Source organism: Chlorocebus sabaeus, chromosome 20 (assembly GCF_047675955.1).
Source record: "Chlorocebus sabaeus isolate Y175 chromosome 20, mChlSab1.0.hap1, whole genome shotgun sequence".
NCBI classification, from domain to species: domain Eukaryota; kingdom Metazoa; phylum Chordata; class Mammalia; order Primates; family Cercopithecidae; genus Chlorocebus; species Chlorocebus sabaeus.
The window spans coordinates 13763694-13791222 of NC_132923.1; the positions used below are offsets into that span (position 1 = coordinate 13763694).

General features: G+C 45.9%; 1 protein-coding gene, 3 non-coding genes and 1 pseudogene across 4 annotated transcripts; 4 read left to right on the forward strand and 1 right to left on the reverse strand.

Annotated features, from left to right (window-relative positions):
• Positions 1–1148: 1148 nt before the first annotated feature.
• TRNAG-CCC (transfer RNA glycine (anticodon CCC)) lies at positions 1149–1219 on the forward strand. Its single transcript has one exon. It is a non-coding gene; the product is annotated as a tRNA-Gly (tRNA).
• A 3917-nt stretch (positions 1220–5136) lies between these two features.
• Positions 5137–5781, reverse strand: LOC103247160 (FAM231A/C-like protein). The gene has a single exon (XM_008019196.3). It carries the CDS (start codon positions 5779–5781, stop codon positions 5137–5139), a length of 645 nt encoding a protein of 214 aa, XP_008017387.3.
• A 3084-nt stretch (positions 5782–8865) lies between these two features.
• Positions 8866–9555, forward strand: LOC119624297 (uncharacterized; annotated as a pseudogene).
• On the forward strand, positions 9534–9605 carry TRNAE-UUC (transfer RNA glutamic acid (anticodon UUC)). Its single transcript has one exon. It is a non-coding gene; the product is annotated as a tRNA-Glu (tRNA).
• A 2739-nt stretch (positions 9606–12344) lies between these two features.
• On the forward strand, positions 12345–12418 carry TRNAN-GUU (transfer RNA asparagine (anticodon GUU)). Its single transcript has one exon. It is a non-coding gene; the product is annotated as a tRNA-Asn (tRNA).
• The last annotated feature ends 15111 nt before the right edge of the window (positions 12419–27529 follow it).

Genomic DNA, 27529 nt, shown 5'->3' on the forward strand with positions numbered 1-27529 from the left:
TTTAGAAGGAGATTTGGGAATACATGTAGCTCTGGTTGATATAGATATGTTAAGGTTTGTTGGCCAGAGCTGATGTGTGTCTTGGGTGTTGGGCAAAGAACAGAGAATGGTCAAAGCTCTTCCAGATCAATGTGAAGGGTGATTTCCTTGTTGGGCTCAAGTTTATGACTCAGCCTGGACCTAGCTTGTCCTCTCAGCTAGAGAAGAAGCATGATTCCATGTCACACACAGCTTCTGTCTTTGAAAAAGTCATAATGACTCCCAGACCCAACATGTGGGACAAACTCTGGATTTTTCTCTTCAGTTTAATCTCTCCAGGGAAAATTGAGGAAAGAAATCTCTCTACTATTTGAACTTCATCAAAAGACTAATATGTTAATATTTTGACTGTCAATATTTCCTTAAACTAGTCTACTCCTTACATAGCTAATACATCAAAGCATATTAACTTAGGAAATTAGATTCTCCATAACAATGAAATATTGACTGCAAGCATTATTAATCTTTTTATATCACATTTCCTTCAAGTGCTTTATACATCTTAAAGCAGACAAATAACAGTATTATAATGATCACAAGACCGATCATTACTCTTCTGCCGAAAAAACAGCGACAAAAGACTAACTCAGTATACCAACCTTTGTTTCTTCATTATCTCTACCTTGATTCTGTCCTTTTATTTCCTCTTTCCTCTAATTCTAATTTTGCTTCTGCTTCTTATTTCCTCCCTGAATTAGAACTTTACTTACCTAAACTACCAGTTAGGTTACCTTCTCAGAACCACTAAAGCAGCAGTTTGAGGTTGACAATTGAAGATTTAGGATTAGGGAAAAGAAACATGAATGAATTTCTGATGTTTTTTTATAGGGGTTTGTAATGCAGGTAGAAAGACCTTTTTCAGAGTTAAGAGTTTGATCCGACAAATGAGCTATTTTGATATTTATAACTTTGTCTAGTAAAAGTTTCCTATAAAAACATTTGCTTTGGATGTCTTTGTTAGCTTGTAGTTGACACTTGAAAAAGCCGCTTGCAAGTTTCTAAGTCTTCCTGGATACTCTTTTCGGCTATCTTCCAGGAAGCTGGTACAGGGAGGCATTGGTGGTTCAGTGGTAGAATCCTCACCTCCCATAGGAAGCTGGTTCAGGAAGGCATTGGTGGTTCAGTGGTAGAATTCTCGCCTCCCACGCGGGAGACCCGGGTTCGATTCCCGGCCAATGCAAGAGGTTTTTGTTCTTCTCCACAGTTCTTTACCCTGAAGCTCCCAGGAGAGGAGCTGCAGGCGGAGTAGTCACGTCAGAGGTCCAAGAGGCCTCCACGGCCCAAAGAAAGGGGAGGTGTGTGGGGAAGAATCTGCGTAGAGATTAGGGGAGCAGCGGAGACTGGTATTTGCGCGGGGGTGGCCAGTGGACCCTCCGGGCTGTACCCCAGACACCGTGAACCAAATTTGCTAAAATCGTCAGCCACCTTGGCCCCGGCGTGTTTTGTGGCCCCATCGGTGTTCCGCGAGGGATTCCGTGTGTCTGGCAATGTGCGTCAACAGGTGTTGGCCTGAAATTTGGCCGGATAGGGTGGCTCACACCTGTAATCCCAGAACTTTGTGAGGCCGAGGCGGATGGATAGCTTCAGGACAAGAGTTCAAGACCAGCCTGGCTAACATGGTGAAATCCCGTCTCTACTAAAAATACAAAAATTAGCCGATTGTGGTGGCATGCACCTGCTATTCCAGCTACTTGGGAGGCTGACGCAGAAGAATCGCTTGAACCCGGGAGGCGGAGGTTGCAGTGAGCCACTGCACTCCAGCGAGTCTGTCAAAACAAACAAACAAACAAACAAAAAAGGAGTAAAAGAAGGCATAGGTGTTGATGGGACAATGAGACTTCCCAGGAGGCTTGTTGTAGAGGCAGGGGCCGGATCCTGAGACATGAGATTTTTTTTTTTTTTAATTATGTAGCAGAATGGGGAGAGAGAAACAGAGAAGCGCATGAAAGAGAGAAAAGCACGAAAATCTCCAGACGTTCAAGAATAAAGCAGAGAAAATAGTATGAGTGTTTTTACATAAAAAGGATAAGAAGTACAATGGTTGTCAGCAGGCCTTGTGGTCGTGTAGTGGTTAACACCTGTAGTTGTGGTTCCCACAACCTGGGTTCAAATCTGAGTCACAGCAGTGTTTTCTATCTTGCGATTGTAGCTAATAGACCTGTCATTTGCTTTGCCTTTAATCCTAGCAGCCTCCAGAGAGCAGAGTAAACCACTGGCCTGGAAGGGCTCCAGCTTCTGGAGTTTAGCCCACTGTGCATAAACTAGGGGGCGGCCTGACCAAAAGGAAAACTTGGACATGCCCTTTGTCTCACAATTGAGCAGAAAAAATTCCCATAGGTGAAGATGCCACCTCTCAAGAGCCCTTTGTCTGTAGCTTCCACTGATGAAATAATGTGGTTATAGTATTTTCTGGTAGAGAAAACAGCTGTATCAGTGGGATTTTTAAAAACACAAAACGAGAACGAGATTTTCATGAGTTTACAATAAAATCTATACTACTTGTCATGATCTACACCGGCTTGCCTCCATTCCGCATCCACTAATTTTTATGAGAACAGTAAATTGCTACTATTATTATTATTATTTTTGAGACGTAGTCTTGTTCTGTCACCCGGGCTGGAGTGCCATGGCTCAATCTCGGCTCACTGCAACCTGCGTCTCCCGGGTTCAAGCAATGCGAACAGTAAATAAACTACAGTTCACATAAAGTGCACAAATTTTTAGTGCAATTTGTTTAATTTTGATAAATATAATCACCACCCAGCTCAAGTTTTAGAAAATTACCATCATCTGAGAAAGGCCTGTTAGAGCCCCTTGCCAGGCAATTCCCACCCTGTGTCCTCTTAGTTAATCACCATTCTGATGTCTATTCCCATAGGTTACAATTGCCTGTTCTTAAAGTTCTCATGAGTGAATGGACATATCTTTTGTGTCTGGCCTTTTTTCTGCAGTTATGTTCATTATACTCATGAGATACATCCACGTAGTTTCATGGATCACTTCTCAACTGTGGTGTTACTGAATTCTTGTGATGAATGTTCTTGTAACAGTCTTTTTGTGCACTTGAGATTCATGGAAGTATTTCAATTGCTGGGTCATGACCTGAGTATAAGTTTAACATTAGTACAAATTGCCAGTCTTCTAGAATGTTTTTTCACCAGCAGTGACAGTTGAAGTGGCACCAAATTCTTGTCAGCATTTGGTGTACTAACTTTGTTAAATGTAGCTGTGCTCTCAGACCAGTCTGGCCAACATGATGACACCCCATCTCTACTAAAAATACAAAAATTAGCCGGGCATGGTGGCATGCACCTGTAGTCCCAGCTACTCAGGAGGGGGAGGTTGCAGAGAGCCAAAATCGCACCGTTGCACTCCAGCTTGGGTGACAGAGTGAGACCCTGTCTCAGAAAAAAAATTATAATAAAATAAAGTACGCATATACTGGTGAGTGGTTAGTGGTGTCTCCGTGTGGAATTAATTTGTACTTGCCTAATGAGCAATACTATGAAGCATATTTTCTTATGGCTTCCAGCATATAAGAAATTCTCCTTTGCAAAGGCCTATTCGAATATTTTGCCTGATTTTATTTGGCTTAGCTCTATATTACTGATTTATGAATGTTCTCTTATATATTCAGGAATTCAGTCATTTTTCAAATAAATATATTGCAAAGGACTTTTCCCAATCAGTGACTTGACTGACAACTGAAAGCTGTCAACTGAAAAATCACACAATTTATAAATTTAGAAAGGAGATTTTATTTTTTATAAAGGGTTACAGCCTGCAAGGCGTCCATTCTGCCAGACTGGGAGGCATACCCTCCTGCTGAAACCTGAAAAATAGGTTTCCAGGGAGGGGAGGGGAGAATAGGGATTTATATTGATCTGGTTGGCCACATATATTCAACAGGGACTAGGAGGAGCTGTGAATATTCGTGAAGGGATCCTGCTGCATGCATGCTGAGTAAACATGCCTGTCACGTGCAACCCACGTTCACTTTGGGGTGGAGACAACATTTAAATACGTTATAATTAGGCCTTATGCTTCAAAAGGTGAAGCAGGGACACAAAGACAATCAAGTGCACAGCCTCTGTAAACTGTCCAGAACTAGTTCACAGCCAGTGGTCTCTTATCAGGAGAAAGTTACTGAAATCAGTCTCTTGTCCAATCAAAGCTGTCGTTATGGCTTGTGTAGGGAGGGCTCAGCCAGTTTATGGTAATGGGTGAGCTGCAAGTGCTTCAGCATTGCTTATCTCAAGGCCAGTGCTTGCTTAGCTAGAGAAAAAAAGAAAGAAGAGAAAAAAAAAAATGGCAGTTAGAACATAGTTTATTTTTTAAGTTGAGGGATGCATGACTTAACCTTGCCTGGCTTGGCCTTAGGTCTTGTTTATAATATAGTATCTTACTATGGTAAGGAATCTGTTCTGTCAGTCTTATGATCTCTATTTTAACAATAATGCCGATCAGTTATGTCTAAACCACAAAAGGGAGAGAGAATAAGGACAGGTGTCTGACCTTCCAAATACTGGTCAGGAACTCAGTATTTAAGACTTCTCTGGGATCTCCTTGGCCAAGATGGGGTCTGTCCAGTTGGTTGGATGGCTTTGGATTTTAATTTTAGTTCTCAAAGCATTTAATTTGATGAAATTTTGCCATATTTTTTCTTTATTTTTAAAGCCTGTTATGTTCTATAAGAAATCTTTCTAATCAGGATAGTGAATGTATTCTCTTAATTTTATCTCTCTATGATTTCCACAGTTTTACTTTTAATTTTTAAAATGATGACATCTAAAATTCTACTCCTAACCAAGACATTCTTGGGGGTTACCAAGGACAACTCCAAAAATCTTCCACAAATGGTCAAAGAACTTACTGGAATCCTGGGCTGCAGGGCACAGTGGCTTTAGTGCACCTCTGCTGTTAAGACTATTCAGAAATTGCCTTTGTGAACCCATGAGGCTGTTTAAAAATCAGCAACTTAGGGCTTGCTTGCAACATGCAGTTATGCAGCAGCTGTTTTCTGGATCTCATGAATGGCTACATGCATACGTCCCAGGGAATTTTCTAAATTTGATCTCTCATGGTATTTCAAGTGGCTTAGTTGTCTCTTTCTTTTGCCTGCTGCCACACACACACCACCAAACCCTGTACTCCAAGCTTCTCCTTCTGCACCCTGGACTCCCAACCTCCGGTTAGACAATCCACATCTTCCCACAACTGCCTCAGGATCCTCCAGGCCACTGTGCCTCCTGCAGCAACCAGGCCAGGGAATATCTGGATTCCTATTACACTTCTGAGGAAGGTGGTTAGGGAGTGTGGAGGATGTGTGTGGGAGGGGTTGAGGTTGAGGGCAGGAGTATACTGTGGTCTTCTGTCTTCTACCTCCTTGGCCCAGGTGCTGCTCTCCCTCCGGTTGTCTGCTTTCAGCCCTGTGTGGGAAATCAGGTCTGTGCCCTGATCTTCCTGACTCTCATTTCGTGAGTAACCTGAATGGATGAGCCATCGCTCTTGTCCCACACATTCTGTCCAAAAAGTGCCCTCCTCTCTACTTGCTCGGGGGCCTACCCACTGAGCTGTGGCACTCAGGCTGGGATGCCACCCAGTACAGAGGCTCTGCAGCCATGCAGGGGTCTGACTGTTCCACACCAGCAGGATACAGGCCACAGGGCATGCTGTGGTGGAAAAGCATTCAGAGGTGTGGGCTGAAGGCCTCTCTTTCCACAGTCCCTTTGAAGACCCCATGGAACTAGGCACCCCTTTGAGGAACAAGGTGGCCCAAGACCAAGCTTCACATGAAGGCACTTGGGTCCCAGCAAGTCCTGTCTGTGCCTTGTATAGCCAACCGCTTCACGCATCTTACCCGGTTTCCCCTCTTCCATTACCCAAGCTCCTCCTCGACCCCCTTGCTCAGCTATCCTTAGGACAGCAAGATCCCCAGCCCTTGGAAAAGCCCCAACTCCAGTGCTTGGGGAGGGAGTTGGGTTCAGGTCGTCTAACCACAGAAGAACACAGAACCTGAGGCAGGAGGGAATCCTTTCCCTTGCTGGGTCTCTTGGCACAGCCCATCCAGGGGTCTGGGTCAGGGTCCAGGTATCCTCTACCCTCCTTGAGGACCTGAGTTTTCGGGCCCCCCGGGGTTGGTCAACGTGGAGTCTTTCCCACTGTTCATCTGGGAACTGTAGGAATATCCCATGGGGCCCTCTCTTACTTATTAGAGACACCCGGGAAATACTCCAGCAGAAACTGGGTGCAGTGTACCAGACCACAGTAATAATAATTACAGGGTGTGGAGGTCAGATACATTTTGTGACTACTTTCTCTCTGTCTGTGGCTTGCTTGCCTTTTCACTTTCTTAGTGGTATCTTTTGATGAGAAAGTATGGCTAATGTTGATGAAGTCTAATTTATCATGTCTTTCATATATATATATATATATTTTTTTTTTTTTCTGTGTCCTACTTGTTGGTAGGCTAATCTTTGCCTACCAACAAGTCAAAAAGTATCCTTGAAAATCTTTGCCTACCAACAAGTCACAAAGTATCCTTGAAATGCTTTATATCTTTAACTTTTAAGTTTTGGTCTATAATGTGTCTCAAGTTACTTTTGTGTGTAGAGTGAGGGAGAATAACATCATTGGCCTCCCCTACCTCCATATGAAAGTCCATTAATTGAAACGGTTTATTTTCTTCTATTGAACTGCTTTCATTGAAAACCCATTTATTGACCGTATAGCTATATGGATCAGTTTCAGGTCTCTTAACTCAGTCCATTTATCTATTTGTCACTCCTGATGCCTTGTCTATAGTAGCTTATGGTCAGCCTTAAAGTCAGATAGTACAAGTCTTTGTTCTTTTTCACACATTGCAATCAATTTTGAAATAGGTCATAACTCATAAAACCATCACACACATCAGGACATGCTGTCACTTCATCCCTTTCTGATATGGTTTGGCTGTGCCCTCACCCAAATCTCAACTTGAATTGTATCTCCCAGAATCCCCACGTGTTGCAGGAGGGACCTAGGAGGAGGTAATTGAATCGTGGGGGTGGGTCTTTCCTGTGCTGTTCTCCTCATAGTGAATAAATCTCACTATCTGATGGGTTTATCAGGGGTTTCTGCTTTTGCTTCTTCCTCATTTTCTCTTGCTGCTGCCATGTAAGAAGTGCCTTTTGCCTCCCACTGTGATTCTGAGGCATCCCCAGCCATGTGGAAATGTAAGTCCAATTAAACCTCTTTTTCTTCCCAGACTCTGGCATGTTTTTGTCAGCAGCGTGAAAACGGACTAATACACTCTCATTTCAGAGTTGGACACATGCACTCACTCACTAGACTGGTTGCTGACTTGTGACCGAAGATTCTCTATTGTACCCTCTGGGGACAATACATCTCCAGTTGTCTGCGGGGAGGATGAACATGCAAAAAATCCACAACACTCAGCACAGAGCCTGGATTTAGTCCCATTAGTCTGAATGGGACTAATGCCCTTATAAAAGGGACCCCGGGGAGCTCTCTCGCCCTCTTTCTGCCCCCTGAGGATACAATGAGAAGGTGGCAGTCCACAACCAGAAAAAAGAAAGTCCCTCACCATAACCCTACCGTGTTGGCACCTTGATCTCGGACTTCCAACCTCCAGAACTGTGAGAAATAAATTTCTGTTGTGAATTAGCCACCCAGTTTATGGTACGTTGTTATAGAAACCCGAACTAAGACAGAGATGGAATCCCATGGAGGGTCTCTAATTTGCTAAGCTGGTCATCAGGTGGGATGTTGTAAGTTAGAAACAGGAAGAGCTGACATTTTGTGCATATGAAAGAAGACAGTGGACAGGCCCATTGTCGTCGGCTTTGTCCGCCTCGGCAAACTGGAGACGGAAACTCGATTCACCTTCTCCAGCCACGGGAGGACCGGGAGGACCTCCAGAGGAGGTTAGGTCGACTTCATGGTAACTTTAGATCCTGAAACCTCACAGGATGTTTCTTGTCTTCCCTTTGATCTCTCTTCCGCCTACCCAACAGGACAGGACTCGCCGCCTTTCTTTCGCGTCAGCAAGGGATCCCTTCCAGACAGGACCGAAGTGAGCAGCTGGTTTCCCCTACGCTTCCTTCCGGGCCTGGGCGTCACGAGAGCTCAGGCTGACCTGAGACCTAACTCCCGGCGAGTGGGACCAGCAGGAGCCTGGAAGAGTGCTCGCACCGGGGTGGAGATTGGGCGCTGGGGTTTGCAAACGGCAGCCAAACCCTCTTCTTCCCTGCGCACCGCGCACCTGCCCCCGGGGGTGCTGAAGGAAGTGGCCCATAAAGCTTCTCTGCAACCGAAAGAAGCCTGAAGCTCCAGGAGGGGCGAGAGGAGACTCGTTGAGCGAACCCAGCCCTCTGCCTGGCTGGTCCTGGTCAACAGGCTCGGAAAAGGCCAATTTGGAGGACCTAAAGGTTTAGAATCTCATGATGTCAAGATGTTAAAGCCTAAATCCTAAGTTCTGACTGTGAGGGGGAGCGAGGGTGTCTTGAGCTGGATCGACCCTTGAGTCTTCACCTGGAGGGTCCTCTGCACAAGTTCAGAGAGCAGGACAACGCGCAGCAATGGTTCCCCACAGGGGGCAACTTCGCTCTCACACGCCTGTCCCATCCCCGCTGGGACGCTAGGCCACGACTGGGGGAAGCGGGAGGGAGAATGTTAACCCCCTGGCATGTATCTAGTCAGCGGAGGCGACCGATGCTGCTAAGTACCTTACAATTGATCGCGAGAGGGCCCCTCCCCCATCCCGAAGTAGCCATTCCGCGGAGGTGGAGAAACTTGCGTGTAGATCAATGCCCACGCACTTGGCCGATGGTAAATCACGAGTTGGTGACCAATTGGATTTTGGATCTGAGGGAAAAACTCCAGGGTCAGAGGGAACTCTCGAAGTTTTGTCCGGAGCAAACGGAAGGGTGGCGTTGCCATCGCCTAAAATAGGAAAATGGCAGGTGTCACAGGTTGCAGGGGAAGGTCGGAGACCAGTTGAGGGCCCCGGAGCCTTCCTGGAGAGAGTTTCCCATGCAGCCCGTCTCGGTTTCCGCATCCATCTGATTCCTTATGATGTTGAGGGTGGTGGGGTCTGGGTCCTTTATGATGCAGAGGGAATCCCCGTCTCACCCCAGGCCCCTCCCCGCTCCCGCCTCCTCCTGGCAACCTGGTGCGCGACTCCAGACCTGGCGACCCGCGACCGTCTTGTCATTCGCTGCCGCCTCACAAAGGCAGATCTTTAGGCCAGTGGTGAGCTGCGGCCGGATCGCTGCAACTCACTCCAGGACCCGGGACTCCTGGCCTTGGTGTCCCTCGCGGAGCCCTCGGTGTGTCGCCTGCAGGCTCTTTGTTTTGAAGAAAGTAGGGAGGGAAGGGCCTTGTGAGACGACTCCAGGAGCAAAGAGTGACCCTTACAAGGCCCACGTCCTCCCAGAGCACAGGGGAATTGTCGCCTCAGACGGAAGGAGAGAGAGAAAGCACCCTTTCGTATCTCCCTGGTGGTCTAGTGGCTAGGATTCGGCGCTTTCACCGCCGCGGCCCGGGTTCGATTCCCGGTCAGGGAATTGTTTTGCACTGGGCGCACTCCCACAGGAATCTTTCTTTACTACACTGTCAGCCGGTCTGCTCCAAGGGCCAGATGCAGAACAGTCTCCGCAGCGAGGGGCAAACCCAAGCGAAGGAGGGCAAGTCCTGGTGGACCATCTCTCACGTTTATCTCCGTGTCTGTCATCCGCTGAAGAAGCTTTAGAGAGCCCCTGAGCGTCTGGCTCAGGTGTACACAGCCCTGCAGAGGTGCCAGCCCCCATGAAGTTGTACCCAATAAGGCCATCCTCTTTGCCGTCGCCGCCCCGGAGGCACCTATGGGGCTGAGCTGTGAATAACTAAGAGAGAGGCCAAGCAAGTTGTGTTGTTTGTGCGTACCCTGGACATGGGCACGAGCCAGTCAGCTAAGCCTCCTCACCTCCCTTCGCAGCTAACATGCTCGTTAGGCCGTCGGAAGAGGTGACTGGAGGCGATGCCGGCGAAGTTGGGAGGTGGGTGAGCGGCAGGTGAGGTCCTCGAGGGTGGTCCCGTTTGCTGATTGAGCGGCAGAGGGAGGCGATGTTTCCTGAGCCAACAAAGACAGCAGGTAGAGTAGGCACAAATGGAAAACTGTTGCCAGTGCCCTAAGCGGAAGGCAGGTGTGAAAATCAGCACTAGGACGTCAAAGCGATGGTACCACAGTCAAATCCCACAGTGTCTACACTCTACCAAGCACTTGCGCACGCTCCCCATTTTCCATTCAGTACCCCAAGAGGGGTTCGGAAGAACCCCGCGTCCACTGTAAGCTCAGGGGAGAGCGGGAGCCAGGGAGGTGAAGTGCACAAACTGGGCAGAGGCGGCAGGTAGAACCTTGGGAGTGACAGGGCGCGGTGGCTGCGGGGCGGGAGCCGCTGCTGAAAGGCGGCCTGGGTTGTCGTGTGGGGTGACTGTCGGTGGAATCTTTGGCGGAGAGTGGTTTGGAAGAATGGCGAGGGGTGGCAGTGGGGAGGATGGTGACCCTGAGCGTCCGGCCAGGGCGAGGAGGCTGTGCTGTCTCTGCAGGGCCTGCGCTCATTCCCACTTACCTGGCAGGGTAGAGACCGCGGTCACTAAGGGGGTTCTCCCAGAATGAAGCTTCTTCGTCGCACTCTAGAGTTGCTGATCCCTGTGATTTCCTCAATGTGGGAAACGGTGTTTGTGCTAGAAGAGGGCTGCCGTCTTTATCTAACATAAGAGGGTTGAAGACTGACATCGCCTCACGCCTACTCAAAAACGTTTACGTGGCTTCCTCGTCTTTTTTTTTCTGTCCTAAAGTCACCTCATCCTCACACCCCCTCATTTTTTTCTTCCACACTCGAGAGAGTCTCTCTCTCTCTCATTAAAAGCTCCACCAAATATTTGAAATATCTCAACCAGAAAGACTCCAATAAATACATTATTTCATTTGTGGAAGCTACAGACCAGCTAGTTTGAGAGTTGCTTGACATTTTCTGCTAAACGGTGAGGCATAGAGCACTTCGAAGGTTTCTCTTTGGGCCCTTGTTTGTGTACTATTGGGTTTCCTTCTTTTCCCCAGACAGTATGGCGCTGTGGGACCAGCGGTAAACTCTACTTTCTGGCTTTCTGGCTGCAGATAAAGGCCGCAACTGGTGCAGGAATGAAAAGCAAACCAAAAGACACACGGGTTCGCCCCAGTGGGTCCAAGATAAAGTCTGACTGTACCAGGATTCGGATTAGAACAGACGTTGCTGCAGGCACAAGGCAGGATACTAACCACTATAGAATCCCAACTGCCCATCGTTTTGCTTCCCCACCCCTCTCATTTATTTATGCATTTTCTTGAGAGACAGAATTTTGCTTTGTCGCCCTGGCTGGAGGGCACTGGCGCGATCTCGGCTCACTGCTACCTCCGCCTCTCAGGTTCAAGCGATTCTCCTGCCTCAGCCTCTCGAGTAGCTGGGACTACAAGCCTGCGCCACCACAATCGGCTAATTTTTGTATTTTTGGTAGAGACGGGCTTTCACCATGTTGGCTGGTCTCGAACTCCTTACTTCAAGTGAGTGATCCACCCACCTCGTCCTCCCAAAGTGTTGGGATTACAGGCGTGAGCCACCGCGCCCGATCCTCCCCCCAATTTTTTTTTTTTTTTTTAATGTAGAAACATTTATGCGATTTTTACTTCTTTATTCCTGGGCAGCTACAGGTTCTTGTGATTTTCTCTCTCGTCTTCTCCTGTCCATTCTGATACATCTCCCATCTTCTCTGCATCCAGCCGGTGCCCTCTGCAAGGGCATTCTGGGCTGTCCCATCGTCTCGTCCTGGTCTCCCCTGTTCACCTTTTCCCTTTTGACTCCCCTGCCTCTTTCCCGCTCCCGCCCCACCGACTCCATCTACTGGAGCCGAGTCGAGCGAGTGGAGCAGATGATTGCCAGAAGGCGGCGCAAAAAAACAGAAAGAGCTACCAGGAGAGCCGTCGGGGCGTTCAGCCTCCCTTGGGCCTTACTAGGCTCAGGGTGGGGTCGCAGATCCAGGCATTTCCAGATGCACTGGCTTCTGAAGCAGGCGAGGGTCAACGCAGGGTGAAGGCCATTCGGCCGCCCTTCTGGTTTGAGAGTCACGCAATGCACGCGTTTCTAACGTGCAACAACAACAGTCGACTGAGCCTCTCCGTTTTCCGAAACTTTGTAGTCTGCACACTTGTCCTACAGAAAGCGAATGGCAACCCCTAGAGTTTAGTGATTGCTTAATCTATGTTGAGATAAAAACGACCAACCGAGGTTGTCTCTGTGGCGCAATCGGTTAGCGCGTTCGGCTGTTAACCGGAAAGTTGGTAGTTCGAGCCCACCCAGGGACGTACTTTTAAATGTTGGTAGTTGTGGTCAGGCGCGGTGGCTCACGCTGATTAATCCCAACAGTTTGAGAGGCCGACATAGAGGAAGCCTCGCCTGAGCTCAGTTCAAGACCAGTGAGAATCCCATCTCATTTAAAAAAAAAAAATTGTGGTTGTTTCTCCTCAGGCCTATGACTGTATTTAAAAGTGAGAGACTGTTCCCTTGTGTCTTGTGCATCCCATAAGGGCACAAAGTAGAAGGTCCCCCTCCAAGCCTCCTGGAAAATAAGATCCCTCCAGAACAAACTAGGTTGTATGTATGGGAACCTGAAAGTATATGAAGAAAGAAACTTCAAAAATTCTGCCTTGCTTTCCATAGAAATTAACCCATCACAGTCTGCCTTCAAGTGGTATCGTACCTCTTCACATTACTCCTTTCCCTGCCTTTATGCTATTGTCATGCATTTTACTTTACACGTGTTATAAACCTTACAATCCATCTTTATTACTTTTATTTAAAGAGTCAGATGTGTTTTTGGTTTTTTTGTTGTTGTTTTTAAGACTAGTCTAGCTCTATTGGACAGGCTGGAGTGCAGTGGCACAATCTTGGCTCACTGCAACCTCTGCTTCCCAGGTTCACGCGATTCTCCTGACTCAGACTCCTGAGTAGCAGAGATTACAGGCGTGAGCCACCACACCCGACTAATTTTTGTAATTTTAGTAGAGAGGGGGGTTCACAATATTGGCCAAGCTGGTCTCAAACTCCTGACCTCAAGTGATCCGCCTGCCTGGGCCTCCCAAAGTGCTGGGATTACAGGCATGAGCCACCATGCCTGGCTAAAGAGTCAGATGTTAAAATTATATATTTGCCTATGTAGATGTCATTTCTAGTGGTTTTTCTTTTCTTTCTTTCTTTTTTTTTTTTTTTTTTTTTTTTTTGTACATCCAGATTTTCATCTGGTGTCAGTTTCGTTCTACCTGGAGGACTCTTTTAATTTTTTTTTTTTTTTTTTTTTTTTTTTTGTAGTGTAGGCTGGTGGTAGTGAATTTTCAGCTTTCGTAGAATTTGACATTGACATTTTCCCCTCAGTGCTTTTAAGATGTTGCTCCACTGCCTTCTCACTTGAATGACTTCCAATGATATAATCTTTCTGGTTTTTGTAAGTACTATGACTTTTTCTTCTGATTTGGAGATTTTTTTCTATAAATTTGAGCAATTCATTTATGAAGTGCCTACTAAATATGGTTTTCTTCAGGTTTCTTGTGCTTGGGGTTTATTCACCTCCTTGGATCAGTAAGTTAACAATTTTCACTATGATTGAAAAATGTCATTGTTTCTTAAATACATTTTTCTTCTTCCCCAGTCTTTTTGGGAACTACAATTACTTGTCTATTAGGTGTCTTAAACTTGCACTATCATTCACTGATGCTCTGTTCATTAAAAAAAACAAAAAATTGTTACCATGAGTTGTATTTTAGATATTTCAATCATTCGAGAATTTGTGTTTCTTTTTTTTTTCTTTTTTTATTTTTTTGAGACAGAGTCTCACTCTGTCGCCCAGGCTGGAGTGCAGTGGCATGATCTTGGCTCACTGCAGTTCCACCTCCCGGGTCCACGCCATTCTCCTGTCTCAGCCTCCTGAGTAGCTGGGACTACAGGTGCCCGCCATGAGGCCTGGCTAATTTTTTCTATTTTTTTGTAGAGACGGGGTTTCACCGTGTTAGCCAGGTTGGTTTCGATCTCCTGAACTTGTGATCCACCTACCTCGGCCTCCCAAAGTGCTGGGATTACAGGCATGAGCCTCCGCGCCTGGAGGCTTTGTGTTTCTTAATCTTTTTTTCAGCAGTGTCTAATCTGCTGTTAATTGCTTCCAGTGAATTTATTATCTCAGATGTTGTAGTTTTTAATCTCCAAAGTTAGATTCTGACCATTTTTATATGTTCGATGCCTCTGCTTAATTCTTTGGACCTATAGAATATTGTCATAATTGTCATAATAACTGTTTTAAAGTCCTCTGTGGTTTTTTTTTTTTTTTTTTTTTGAGACGGAGTTTCTTGTTGCCTAGGCTGGAGTGTAATGGCACGATCTCAGCTCACCGCAACATCTGCCTCCTGGGTTCAAGCAATTCTCCTGCCTCAGCCTCCCGAGTAGCTAGGATTATAGGCATGCACCACCATGCCCAGCTAATTTTTGTATTTTTACTGGAGAAGGGCTTTCACCATGTTGACCAGGCTGGTCTCGAACTCCTGACCTCAGGTGATCCACCTACCTCAGCCTCCTAGAGTGCTGGGATTACAGGCATGAGCCACTGCGCCTGGCTGTCCTCTCTGTTAATTCTAACATCATGTTAGGTCTGGTTCAATTTTGATTAACTGATTATTTCTCCTCTTTATGGGTCATCGTTTCCTGGCTCTTTGCCTATCTGGTATTCTTTAATTGGACGCAGGACATTGTGAAGTTTACCTTTTTGCATGCTAGCTATTTCTAAATTCCTTTTTTTCCCTCGCCAGCAGGAAGTTATATTTTATAATTCCTATAAATCATCTTGAATTTTTTCTGGGGTGTACTTAAGTGACCTGTAAACAGTTGGATCCTTTTGGATTTTGCTTTTATGAACTTTTATGTGGTTCAGGAGTAGTGCTCAGTCCAGGGCTGATTATATGCCATTATGAAAGCATTATGAATTATGAATAATTCCAATCTGACTGGTGTGAACAGATACTGTTTTCTGCACTGTGTGAGTACCAGACGCCATTCCATGATTTTCTTGGATGTTTCTTTCCCTGGTACTAGTCAGCTACTCTTTTCACAATCATGCACTGACTAGTGCTCTGCTGAATACTGGTGGCAGAACCTGTACATATGCCCAGATTCTCTCTCTGCTTAGTTATCTTCTCACTGGATCTTTGTCCTATGAGCTCTGTCTTGCTCTCCCCAGACACTTAGCTTCACTTCCTCGATTCAGGGAGTCTGCCACCCATCCTTTTCCTTGTGCCTAGCCTGGAAACAATTCTGCATCAGGCTGGCATTCCCTTCCATCCCACATGGAACTGGGGGTTCAGTGTAACTGAAAACATTTGGGCCATTACATTCAGTTTGAACCAGTTGATTTGCATGTCTGTAAAGGAATCTGGAAAATGAACCCTAGGGCTAATGTGAATGGTGGACAAAATCAGATCTAGAAGTACTGAATGTATCATAAACTAAGCAGAATTTTTTAAACTAACAGCATTAGTGATTCAGGTGGAATTTCTTCCTCTTCCCTAGGTTCAGTTTCTGGCGAAAGCATGTAGTTTGTTTTGTTTTGTTTTGTTTTCTCACTGTCAACATAACCTCATTTGTTGCATCTGTTGGAATGTTTATTACTCACTTGGTGAGTCTGGTCTACATAGAGATTCAGCATCCAGGAGCAGGGCCACTGTGAGCCTGTCAGTCAAGGAAATGTGGGAAAGAAAAATCCCATTGGGGTTTATTTATTTGTTTGTTTGTTTGTTTATTTATTTATTTATTTGTAGAGGAGTCTCACTCTGTCGCTCAGGCTGGAGTGCAGTGGTGTAATCTCTGCTCACTGCAACCTTGGCTAACTGCAACCCCCGCCCCCCAGGCTCAAGCGATTCTCCTGCCTTAGCCTCCCCAGTAGCTGGGATTACAGGCACCTGCCACCACGCCCAGCTAATTTTTGTATTTCTAATAGAGACGGGCTTTCACCATGTTGGCCTGGCTGGTGTCAAACTCTTGACCTCAGATGATCCACCCACCTCCATCTCCCAAAATGCTGGGATTACAGGCGTGAGCTGCAGAACCTGGCCTAAAAATATTACTTTTGCAAGGCACAGTACAGGTCCCGGAAGGCTCTCACCCACTTTCCCACCCTTTCCCAACGTTGTCTCCTGCTTTTGCCTTCTATTCTCCTTGACAGGTTTGGAATCACTGCATCCAGGGCTTGCTTCGCCTTCTATTCTCTGGAGGGAGCGCTTAGGCACTTGGGTGCCAGACTGCTGCTTGGAACCACTGAGTGGCCAGCACTGGTGTAGCTGCAGGCCAAGGCGTCTGAATCCTCAGGGATCTGCCCTTTACCCAGGTCAAATGTCCAAGGGCTCTCCTCACAGCTTTCTGCCAGCCCGCTCCAGATATACACATCTTCTTGGAGGTTCAGTTTCTGCCCAAGACCCAGCACATATGTCATGGATCAACCGTGACTTTATGATTTTTTGTCAGGACTTCATGGATCCACCAGGAGTATAGACGAATGTGAAAAGGTTACTAGTTCTAAAGGTTATAAACCCATAGAAACACACCAGAACTTACCGCCCACTCTGGAAGGTGAGTGGGGTGGGCTGGAGGGGTTGTTGCTGCCCTTCAGGCCAAGCACTAATTCCTCCAGTATCACAACCCTGCCCTCAAGGCAGACACGTTGATGAGGAAACAATGTATTACCATTAGGCTTGTAATCCCAGTGCTCTGTGAGGCTGAAGTGGGTGGATCACCTGAGGTACGGAGTTCGAGACCAGCCTGATCAACATGGGGAAACTCTCGTCTCTCCTAAAAATACAAAAGTTAGCAGAGCATGTTGTGCACACCTGTAATCTCAGCTGCTCGGGAGGCTGAGGCAGGAGAATCACTTCAACCTGGGAGATGGAGGTTGCAGTGAGCCAACATGGCACCACTGCAGTTCAGCCTGGGCAACAGCGAGATTCCATCTCAAACAACAATGAGAACAACAAAAAACAACAAGAACAAAAGAAAAAACATATCTATCTATCTATCTATCTATCTATCATCTATCTATCTATCTATCTATCTATCTATCTATCTGTTCCTATTTGGTGTGAATATGGACTATTGACTCCATATCCTTGGCTTGAGATCCAGATGCAGCTTCTGATTGGTTTTCTCAGGCAAATCAACCTGTTCCACATCTGTGCTCCGAGATAGAGGGCAGCCAAGCAGGACCCCCAGGAAATAACTCCTGAGTTTTCAGAGATGTAATCACATTGTCAGCCCATGGAGAAATTCCGGCATTGGAAGAGAATGGAGAGAACTTTGTGAGATTTCCTGATCTAAAACTTCACATTAGTGTGTTGCCCTCAACCTCCCTTGCTGAAATGACTGCCCGGTGACAAATGTGCGCTTCCCTCCTCACCACTCTGACTAGCAGGACAAGGAATGAGGTTCGCTGTGAGCAGGTTTGTTGATTAGCAATGGCATTCCTTTCATGTTTCTTTAGAATCACCTACGTATTTCCAACATTCAGGAAAGCAAGGGTGTTGTCCCCGATTTCAAACCGGGGACCTTTCACATGTGAAGCGAACATGTCATCACTCCACTACACAAACCCCTCCCAGCTCCTGGCACAAGACACATTCCTGAAAATGTTAGCGCCTACTGTTTTTAACTACTAGAGTTTCCAATGTAAGAAATTCGACTGCTTTTCAAAATTTGAGTGAAAAAGACGCCAGGAATCACAATCCCTCAGGCAGACAGGCCAAACCCTCATTTATAGTTCCACGCCTAGCCCCGAAGCCAAGACCCTAGGGACCCCCAATCTGGCTTTGGCATGCCGCATCTCATGCAGGGTTTCCAGGAACTGAGTGCCCGTGTTTGGCAAATTTCCCGGCTGACTCTCTCTGGCTCCCAGAAGCTTCAGGAGCTGGTGGGTTTTGAGCGTTGGAGCCCTGAATGCTCCGTGCCACACAGGAGTGTGGACCCGCCCCTGCAGGGCTGCTGACTGCGCCTGGGGGGCCTTTTCCCTGGTGCTGGCCATCAGGGCTCTTGGCTCTTGACAGAAGATTATGCTTCAGGTCCTGCCAGGAACCATAGGACCCTCCCTGCCTGCCCTTCCCTCAGGCCGAGGGGCCTGACCCACAGGCTTTTCCTTGCCAGCCCTTTGGCCTCAGCACTTCGAAGTCTTCCAAAGGGGATCCTTCACTGCCACTCTCGCTTAGTCTATTCGACTCAGTTTAGGCTGTATTTATTCGCACATTGAAGTTTTAGCAGGTACTGTAGCAAAGGCTGTGTCTCAAGGCATTTGACTGTTTGAAAATATAGAACATCCAGCCCAGGCCAAACTGTGCTTCTTGGCCTGCATTGAATTGGTTGGAAGAGCAGGCCATGAGTTTTATAAAACACAAGGGTTTCAGAGCCATCACCAGTGAAGGACATAGGAGCAGCCTATTCAGATTTCATGATCACAGGATCTCCACCTCCATCCTGAGATTTTTTTTTTAAGGGCAGTTTTATTGCTTTCTTTCATAATCCTTGAAATTTTTTATTTGCCTTTTTGATGTTCCTGCTCAACAGATCTTGAAGTGAATTGTAACAAAGAGGTAAGGGCAGTTTTCAGAGAAAGGCAGTGTCTGTGAAGTTTTCAAGTTTGTCTCACAGCAAAAAGTCAACAGGCAGAATTTCCTTTTGCTGAAAGATGTTAATGTTGTTTCTAAGGTGTTCTTTAGACATGAGTGTAGAAACAAATTTTGGGAAGAAAGTGCCATTTTCTCCAGCAGTTGCTTTTCTTACTGCAGTGGTTACCATGTTTCCTTCACATCACATCCAAAGTTCGAATGCTCCCACGCTGGAGAAAGTGACTGAATGTTCGCTGGATGCCAGGCTGCGGTGTCCAGCTTTGTTCTGCTTTGGCTCAGACTGGAGACTGGGACTGGACTGGACTATGTCTCCCTCACTAGAGACTGGGAGCCCAGTTCCAGATGAGGCAGGCATCATGGGAACTTTTGATTAGGCAATTTTGTGACATCTTTTTCTGCTTTCTTCCCTCTGAAATCTCTCTCTCCCTCCCCACTAACCCACAGGAGAGGATTCACTCTCTTTCTGACTCAGAAGATTTTGGGGTCCTTCCTGGACAGAAAAAAAAAGGCAATTGCCCTTTACCCTACAGGAGCAGAAAGGGCTGCAGGTATCTGGAGACCCACAAACTCACTTTGTGGGCCACTGCACGTCTGTGCCTTGTGGGATCCTGTCATATCCAAAAGTGTGCGGCTTGAAGCTTCTCTGCCGACTGAACAGGAAGTGTGGGGTTCCTGACTCTTCCAGAGGAGCCACACAGAGAGGTCTTAGCATGTCTCTGGACCTTGAGCAGAGGCCAGAAAGAGGCTTGAAGGTGAGGGCAGAGCCAAGAAAGGGTGGAAAGATAAGCCAACCCACTCTCCCAAGGGTACCTTCTTCAGGACAGTCATTTACTCTAATTCAGTGATCAGGAAAGGAGAGGATTGTGTAGAGCAACATCTTTACTTCAAAACACGAATTCTTGCCTAGATGTGGAATCCGAGTAAAATATTGGCATTAAAAAGAACTCTGGTTGGCTGGGCAAGGTGGTTCATGCCTGTAGTCCCCCCACTTTGGGAAGCCTAGGCAGGCTGATCCCTTGAGCTCAGGAGTTTGAGACCATTCTCGGTAAAATGGCAATATCCTGTCTCCGTGGTGGTGCCCCTGTGGTACTAGCCACTCCAGAGGCTGAGGTGGGAGAATCACTTGAGCCCGGGGGGTTTGAGACTGCAGTGAACCATGATCACGCTACTGCACTCCAGCCTGGGTGACAGAGCAAGACCTTATCTTAAAACAAACAAAAACCTGAGATTTGTTTTCTCTGTGTATTGCAAGGATGAGAACAAAGAGTTCCAACTAAGATGGAAACAGTGCAGATGTGAAAGGTTTTAGGGGAAACCTGTGGTGTTCTGTCAGGGACCACGGGCCATACTTGAAAGAAATTTCATCCAGGCTGTCTGGTGTCCTGCATGTCTCTCAGGCCTGCTGTTGGTGGTCCCGGGGCTGAGCGCTTAGCCCCTTCCCAGCTTGGGTGCTTCCCCTTTTGCCTTCTCCCAGCAACCTGGTCCACTCCCATGGCTCCTGTGGCCGTCTCTCCAGAGCCATGCTGTCACCTCGAAATGGGGCATCTCTAGATCGGTTTTTTTCATTCAACTGGGATATGAATACATTTATTAGGATGCTCACAAAATAAATGACACATGAATTAGCACTCCCCTCATGTGATAAAGAATACACATGACCCACACTGTGGCAGGAAACAGCGGTAAGGGCTATCAGAGCTGGGACTAAGTGTCCACTGAAGAAATCTCGATTCATCAGAGAGAGGTTGTTTCCTCGGATTCCATCATCTCTGCTGTAGTTACCAGCCAGGTCTCCACAATCTTCCCAGAATGCTTCATTCCAGCACCAGTTCATGTTCTTTGCCCTTGCCACTCCGGACTCTTTCAAGACCTGAGTCCACTGACCCATGTCTCACTCACCCGCCTCTGAAATCCTGCATCACATCTGTTTGGTATGCTGCTGCCCGGCCGCCATCATGGGCAGAAATGTCAGGTGGAGGAAGAACATACATCATCTTACAAAAGCAAACAACAGGGCGACATTAATAAATGACACTTGGACATAAATGAAACAACCTCACAGAAGACATGCTTCCTCCCAATATGATCCACAGTCCCCTAGAAGCAAAGGAAACCCCTCGATCGTTTTAACATGTATGAATGATTCTGTATGCCAGGCACAGGGGTATACAGTGGGTGGTGTTTACTTCCATTGTACCCTGCACACAGTCGAAAGTTAGTAACTGGAAGCTAGAACCAGGTCCGTATCCCTGCTCCCATCAGCTTCTCCTGGCCCTTCCTGCCTTTGATGATGCCACCACTGTACTTCTTCTGTTCTGAACATTTCTTCGTTTTTCAATGGAGAGGATAAGAGGAGAAGGATGGCAGAGAGAGGGTGGGCCGGGAGAAGGGGGAAAACAACCCTGTAAAACAGAACAGAAAGTGTACAAAACCCCAGAAACCAGATTTAGTACCATAATATTTTATAACAATAGAAAGTAGCTGAAAATAACCTCAGGGGGAGGAGTCAGCAGAGATTGTGCAGCAGAGGCCACAGGTTTAGACTAGGAGCCTTTCAATGGAGTGCTGAATGGACTGAATCAGCCTTCTTTGATGGTGACAGAACAGGTGATGACAGGACTGGAGACCCCACAGGCCCGCCCCAGGGCCTGCCTGGAGTGCACAAACATTCCAGGCAGGCCCAGCACATTCTCGTCTTCACACAGCAGTGGGAGGTGCAGAATGTTCTCTAGCAGCGTGGTGTCTGCAGCCACCACAGTGAACTCACAGATGCCTCTGTTGAGGGTTTTGATGGCCTCATTGGCTCCTGTCTGAAGCTGCTTGCGGTTCCAGTGGCTCCGCACTCCTCAGGGAGCACAGTGGACTTCAGAGCCTCTAGATCAGTTTTGACTTGTGCATCTGGCAGCCTTCGTGAGCACTGCGGGCAGGTTCACCTTTTGGAGAAACCTTCGGAAGGCAAGAGGAATGAAAAATGCTTGCTGGCACTTCCCTGGTGGCCTAGTGGCTAGGATTCGGTTCAGCACCGCGGCCCGGGTTCGATTCCCGGTCATGGAATATTTGTTTTGTAAGGTCTCCAAAAAGCAGGCGATCTTCCCCCATTTTGCTGGAACTTGCGATGTGCCCCAAGGCCCAGATGCAGGAGAGTTTCTGTAGTCTTGGGTTTCAGAAAACTCTGGTGAAGAAGGGGAGTTAATGGTGACCCTTGGCCTGTTTCTCATGCTCCCGACCGAAAACCTTGTTACCTAGTCTTTTCTCCCTTGGGCACCCTAGCACTCCAGTTCTTTTCATATCTCCATTTCTCACACATCAGTATTGACTTCAGAGGTCGACTAAGCAGCTTGTTCAAGGTTATACAGCCATGCATTGATCCACACTTGGGTGGGGCTCCTGCCTTATTTGCTGAGCTGCCATTACTGACAGAATGAGTTCTGCGTCTGGCAATGGCTGCTTGCTGCTTTCAGAGTAACTCTCCCACAGATAACGACTATAAATTAGAAACATACATACATATATATTTGAAGGTGCTGGAAGACTGAACAAAAGCAGGCAGACATGTGGAAGAATGGCATGTAGTGAATTTCCCATTTTGCAGACTTTCGGCAGAGAGCTGTTAACCGAAAAACCACACAATTTGTGAGGTTACAGAGGAGAATTTATTTCTTATAAAGGGTTACAGCATGTTAGGTGGTCCTCCTGACAAGCTGGGAAACGCAGGAAGCCCAGAAGCAGGCACTTGGAGGGAGGGAGGGAGGGGCAAGACAGGAATTTAAGTTGAATGGGTTGGCCTAACATACATATTCAACAAGTTATAGGAGGATTCATGAATATTTATGAAGGGGATCCTGATGCATGCTTATTCAACAAATATTCACGTAATATACAACCTTGTTCACCTTGTTATGGATACTTAGCATTTAAATGCATTACAATTAGGCCTTATACGCAAAGGTCGTTTCAGGACACAAAGGCACTCAAATGCGCAGATACTGTAAAACTGACAGAACCAGTCCATGGTGACTGGTCTTCTCATCAGAAGAAAGTTACTGAAATCAGTCTCTTGTCAGTCAAGGCTGTGGTTATAGTTTGTGGAACAGCGGGGTTCAGTATCTGGTGAGGGGTGAGCAACAAGTGCTTCAACATTCCCTATTCTCAAGGCCAGTGCTTGTTTAGCTGCTAGAGAAAAACCTTGTGGCAGTTAGAACATAGTTTATTCTTTGCATGTAGGGGGTGCGTGAGTTAACCCTTGCCCGGCATGGTGTCTTATTTATAATTTGGTGTCTTATTGCCATAAAGACTGTCAGCGTTATGATCTCTGTGATAACATTAATATCAGTCAGTTTTGTCTAAACTGCAAAAGGCTGAGAATATAATGAGGCTTTTCTGGCCTCCTGTTCCTTCTTGGCCTGGGACTCAGTTTTGAAGGTTTGCCTGGGGTCCCGTTGGCCAACAGGGAGTCCATTTAGTCAGTTGGGGGACTTAGGATTTTATTTTTAGTTTATAGAACAAACTTTGCTCCACCTTACTTGGGTTAGCTAAATTACAATACAAAACCAAACTGTCTTCCTAGGTTAAAGGAACAGAGGACAAAGTTTAGACAACCACAGCAGTTGGAACATCAAGGGGTTAGGTGGAGTCTCAGAAAAGAAACAGCACAGTAGGATGACTACAGTTAACAACAGTATATTGTACATTTCAAAGGAGCTAAGAAGAGAGAATGTGAAATGTTCCCAACACAAAGAAATGATAAAATGTTTGAGATGATGGATATCCTAAACATCCTGATTTGATCATTACACATTGTAGGCATGTATCGAAATATTATATGTACTCCCATAAACATGTATAATTATTTTGTATCAATTAGAATATAAAACTTATAAAATAATAATAATAATCAAAGAGGGCAGGAGAGAACTTTTGGAGGTGGCAAATAGTTTTTTTTTTTTTTTTTTGAGATGGAGTCTCCCTTTGTTGCCCAGTTGGAGTGCAGTGGTGCGATCTCAGCTCACTGCAACCTCTATCTCCTAGATAGAGTGCTTCTCAAGTGCTTCTCATGTCTCAGTCTCCCGAGTAGTTGAAATTACAGGTGTGTGCCACGGTGCTGACCAATTTTTGTATTTTTGGTAGAGATGGTATTTCACCATGTTGGGCAGGCTGGTATCAAACTCCTGACCTCAAGTGATCCACCAGGCTGGGCCTCCCAAAGTGCTGGGATTATAGGTGTGAGCAACCGCACCCAGCTGAATAGTTTTATTGTGTACATTGTGGTGATGATTTAATGGGTCTATACTTACTTCCAAACTCAGCAAGTTGTGTTCACTACATATGTACAGCTTTTAGTATACCAAGCATACCAAGCATACATCAATAAATTGTTTTAAGAAAAAAATAAAGGGCTGGGCACAGTGGCTCACACCTGTAATCCCAGCACTTTGGGAGGCCGAAGTGGGCGGATCACGAGATCAGGAGATCGAGACCATCCTGGCTAACACAGTGAAACCCAGTCTCTACTAAAAATACAAAAAATTAGCCAGGCGTGGTGGCAGGCGCCTGTAGTCCCAGCTACTGGGGAAGCTGAGGCAGGAGAATCACTTGAACTGGGAGGCAGAGGTTGCAGTGAGCCAAGATCATGCCACTGCACTCCAGCCTGGGCGAGAGAGCGAGACTCTTGTCTCAAAAAAGAAAGAAAAAGAGAAAGGAAGGAAGGAAGGAAGGAAGGAAGGAAGGAAGGAAGGAAGGAAGGAAGGAAATATAGTTATTGTAATTGTCCTGTGATGAATAGATGCCAAATAGAGACAAATACAAAGTCTAAGAAAACACAAAGTATTTGTTGATAAATAGATTTGTACAAGAATATTCATGTACAGCAGTCTTCTTCATAATAGTCCAAACTAGAAATAACCAAATTGTCCACCAACATATTCCAATATGTGGTGTATTCACATATTGGAATGACACTCACCAGTAACACCCAAATAAACCAGGTACATATAATAATATGGATACACTTCAAAGACATGAAAAAAACGCATAACACAAAAAATGAATTTATGTGAATTTCAAGAAGACAGCAACATAATCTATGATGATAAACATCAGAATAGTGATTAACAAAGGGGAGAAGGGTGGGATTGCCTGGAAAAGGACTCTACGGGCCTTTTAAAATTTTTTTTATTTTTTAAATATGAAAAAATAATTTTTATAGAGATGGGGATCTTGCCATGTTGCCCAGTCTGGTCTCAAATTCCTGGGCTCAGTCAATCTTTCCACCTCAGTCTCCCAAGTGCTGGGATTACAAACATGAGCTACCGTACTGGCGTCTACAGACCTTTTTGGGATGGTGGAAATTATCTATAACCTAAACATGTTAAGAAAGATGAATGCAGATACTATGAGGAACTGCTAAAGTACAGCCGAGATCATCTCATGCTGTACCCTTACCGTCTATCGGATATTATGGTGAAGGGCTTGAGGATAACACCATTTTCATATTATACTGGGATTATGCAGGATATTATGAACAGTGAGAAAAGTTAAAAGTTATGATTCATTGGCCAGTTTTACTGCTGCTGACTCTCTAAGGTTTCTTGGCATTGGAAGAAACCAAGATTATTACTAATCTTTGGTCCTTGCTTGTACCTTGTAACGTTTGTGTCTTCTAGATTACAATAATTCCATGTAAAGATGATGCTGGCACAAGGCTTTCAACCCATCCCCTCTTCTGACCCAGAAAATAAAGACATCATGCCTTCGGGCCTTTTAGAACAGGTATCCAGAGATTTTACCTCTCCACTGCTAGGCAGGGTCTATGCCCATAACATCAGCAGGAAGCAGTTACAGATGAATCTCCACCCTTCTGCAAGCCCCTTAAGATTAAGGAGGAGTATAGAATCTCTGATGGGGAAATGAGGTAGGAGACCAGTAGGACTTATTTTCCAGTCACCACCCCATTGAACAGAGCAGGATCTGGTCAAAACAGGGCGCAGTGAAGAAGCCTCTGGAACCAGCAGATGATGATGAAAGTGACCTCTAGTTGCCCTCACTGCTTATGAGCATAAAGACACTACCACTGGGACATGGCCAGTTTACAAATGTCATGGCAACACACCTTGGCAATGACCTGAAAGTTACTTTATATGGTTCTGGAAACTCCCTGCCCCTTTTCCAGAAAGTTCTGAATAACCTACCTCTTAATTGGCATGTAATTAAAAGTGAGTCTAAATACAACTAGCTAGCAGCCCACAGGCACCAACTCTGGGCACACTGCCTATGGATTAGCCCTGCTCTGCAAGAAGCAGCACCAGTTCAATGAAAGTTGCTTTCTCTCACTAGCAGCTTGCCCTTGAATTCTTTCCTTGGCTACAACAGTCTGGGAGAAATTTCCCAGGCTACAAACCAGTTTTGGGGCTCGCCTGCCCTGCGTCACTGTCATTGTTTCCTTGGGTTTCCCAGGAATGTACATGTGTGACACTGCTGCCCTGCTTATAGATCTGTTTCCTTGCAAGGAAATAGGAATATCTTGCCTGCGGCTTCCAGAGTTGGAGATACATGTAGTTTCACTACTGAGTGCTAACATTTACTTTTGGAATCAAGTGATGCATTTGGACTGGTTGCTATCATTTTGTGGTATACATGTAATGAACACATTCATGATTGAGTTTCCTGCTTTTAGCTGGAGCAAGAAAGTTTAATAATTGTGATTTGTACAAAGAAATCATAGGCAAGAGAATGTCTGTAAAATAAACTTTATTGTCAGAGGTTTCTAAATGCTCATCCTTCAAGGAAAACGGACATATGGTGAAAAGCTGATAAACAGTCTACAGCAGTGTTACTCTAACTTAATCTTGATTCCAAGTCCTTGCCATTTTCCTCCAGCTGCTGTTGACTCCAGTTGTATACAGGTTGGGGGAAAGGGGATTATCTATGAATCTAGGCATCACTGTCTCTTGGGCAGTTATCACATTTGCAGGCTGAAGGGATGAGATTTCTATAATCAAACTATCCATTTGGAGTACAAATCTGGAGTGGCTGTAAAATTTGCTTCTCAGAGATGGAGCTTTCAGATTTGGACTTTCAAACGTTCTGTTGTTTCAGTTTTTCTCATCAACTGGGGAACTGTTTGTGACTAAGCTTTGTTAAAAGTAGAGAAGAGCTTTTGATAGTTCCAACATTAGTTGTTACCTGAAACACACACACACACACACACACACAGCAAAACAATAACCTTTGGTGAGGTCTTGCTGATACCTAATTGAGGCTGGAGTGAGAGCTAAGTGGTGATACAGGCCAGGTGCAAACTGAGTGCAGCTAAGTGGATAATCTCTGGTAGTGAAGATAATCTCTGGTCTAGAAGAAGATAGTAATAATAGATTGAAAAGAAAGTCTCCTGAAATGAACTAGCTGGCCTGTGGTGTAGGACACAGGACCCCAGCCACCTTATGATTCTAAAAGCCTTGCTCAAAGCCCCTGCAGATGAGTTAGCTAGGTCTCTACCACCTCCTCAGCATCAACTGACTCTCCATAATACTCCTGTGGAGAGAAATAAAGGTCTTTCCCACCTTCAGGAAGGGATTTGCTTAGCTTCAAATGTGCACATTCAGAAATAGCTTGTTGTAAGAAAGAGAGGATAGTTTGCAGAGAAATAACCCTCCTAAGTCCACATCCTATTCCTTTTAATTAAGAGCGTGGTGCCAAGGGAAGAGCCCTAGAACGTCAAAGCCAACAGGGTGCTCAGATATCACCCAAGCACAGTTCCATCTTTGGCCGTAAGGA

Bases quoted from the DNA above. Each gene is read 5' to 3' on its own strand.
- LOC103247160 (XM_008019196.3), bottom strand. From the start codon at position 5,781: ATGGGGTCTTCAAAGGGACTGTGGAAAGAGAGGCCTTCAGCCCACACC.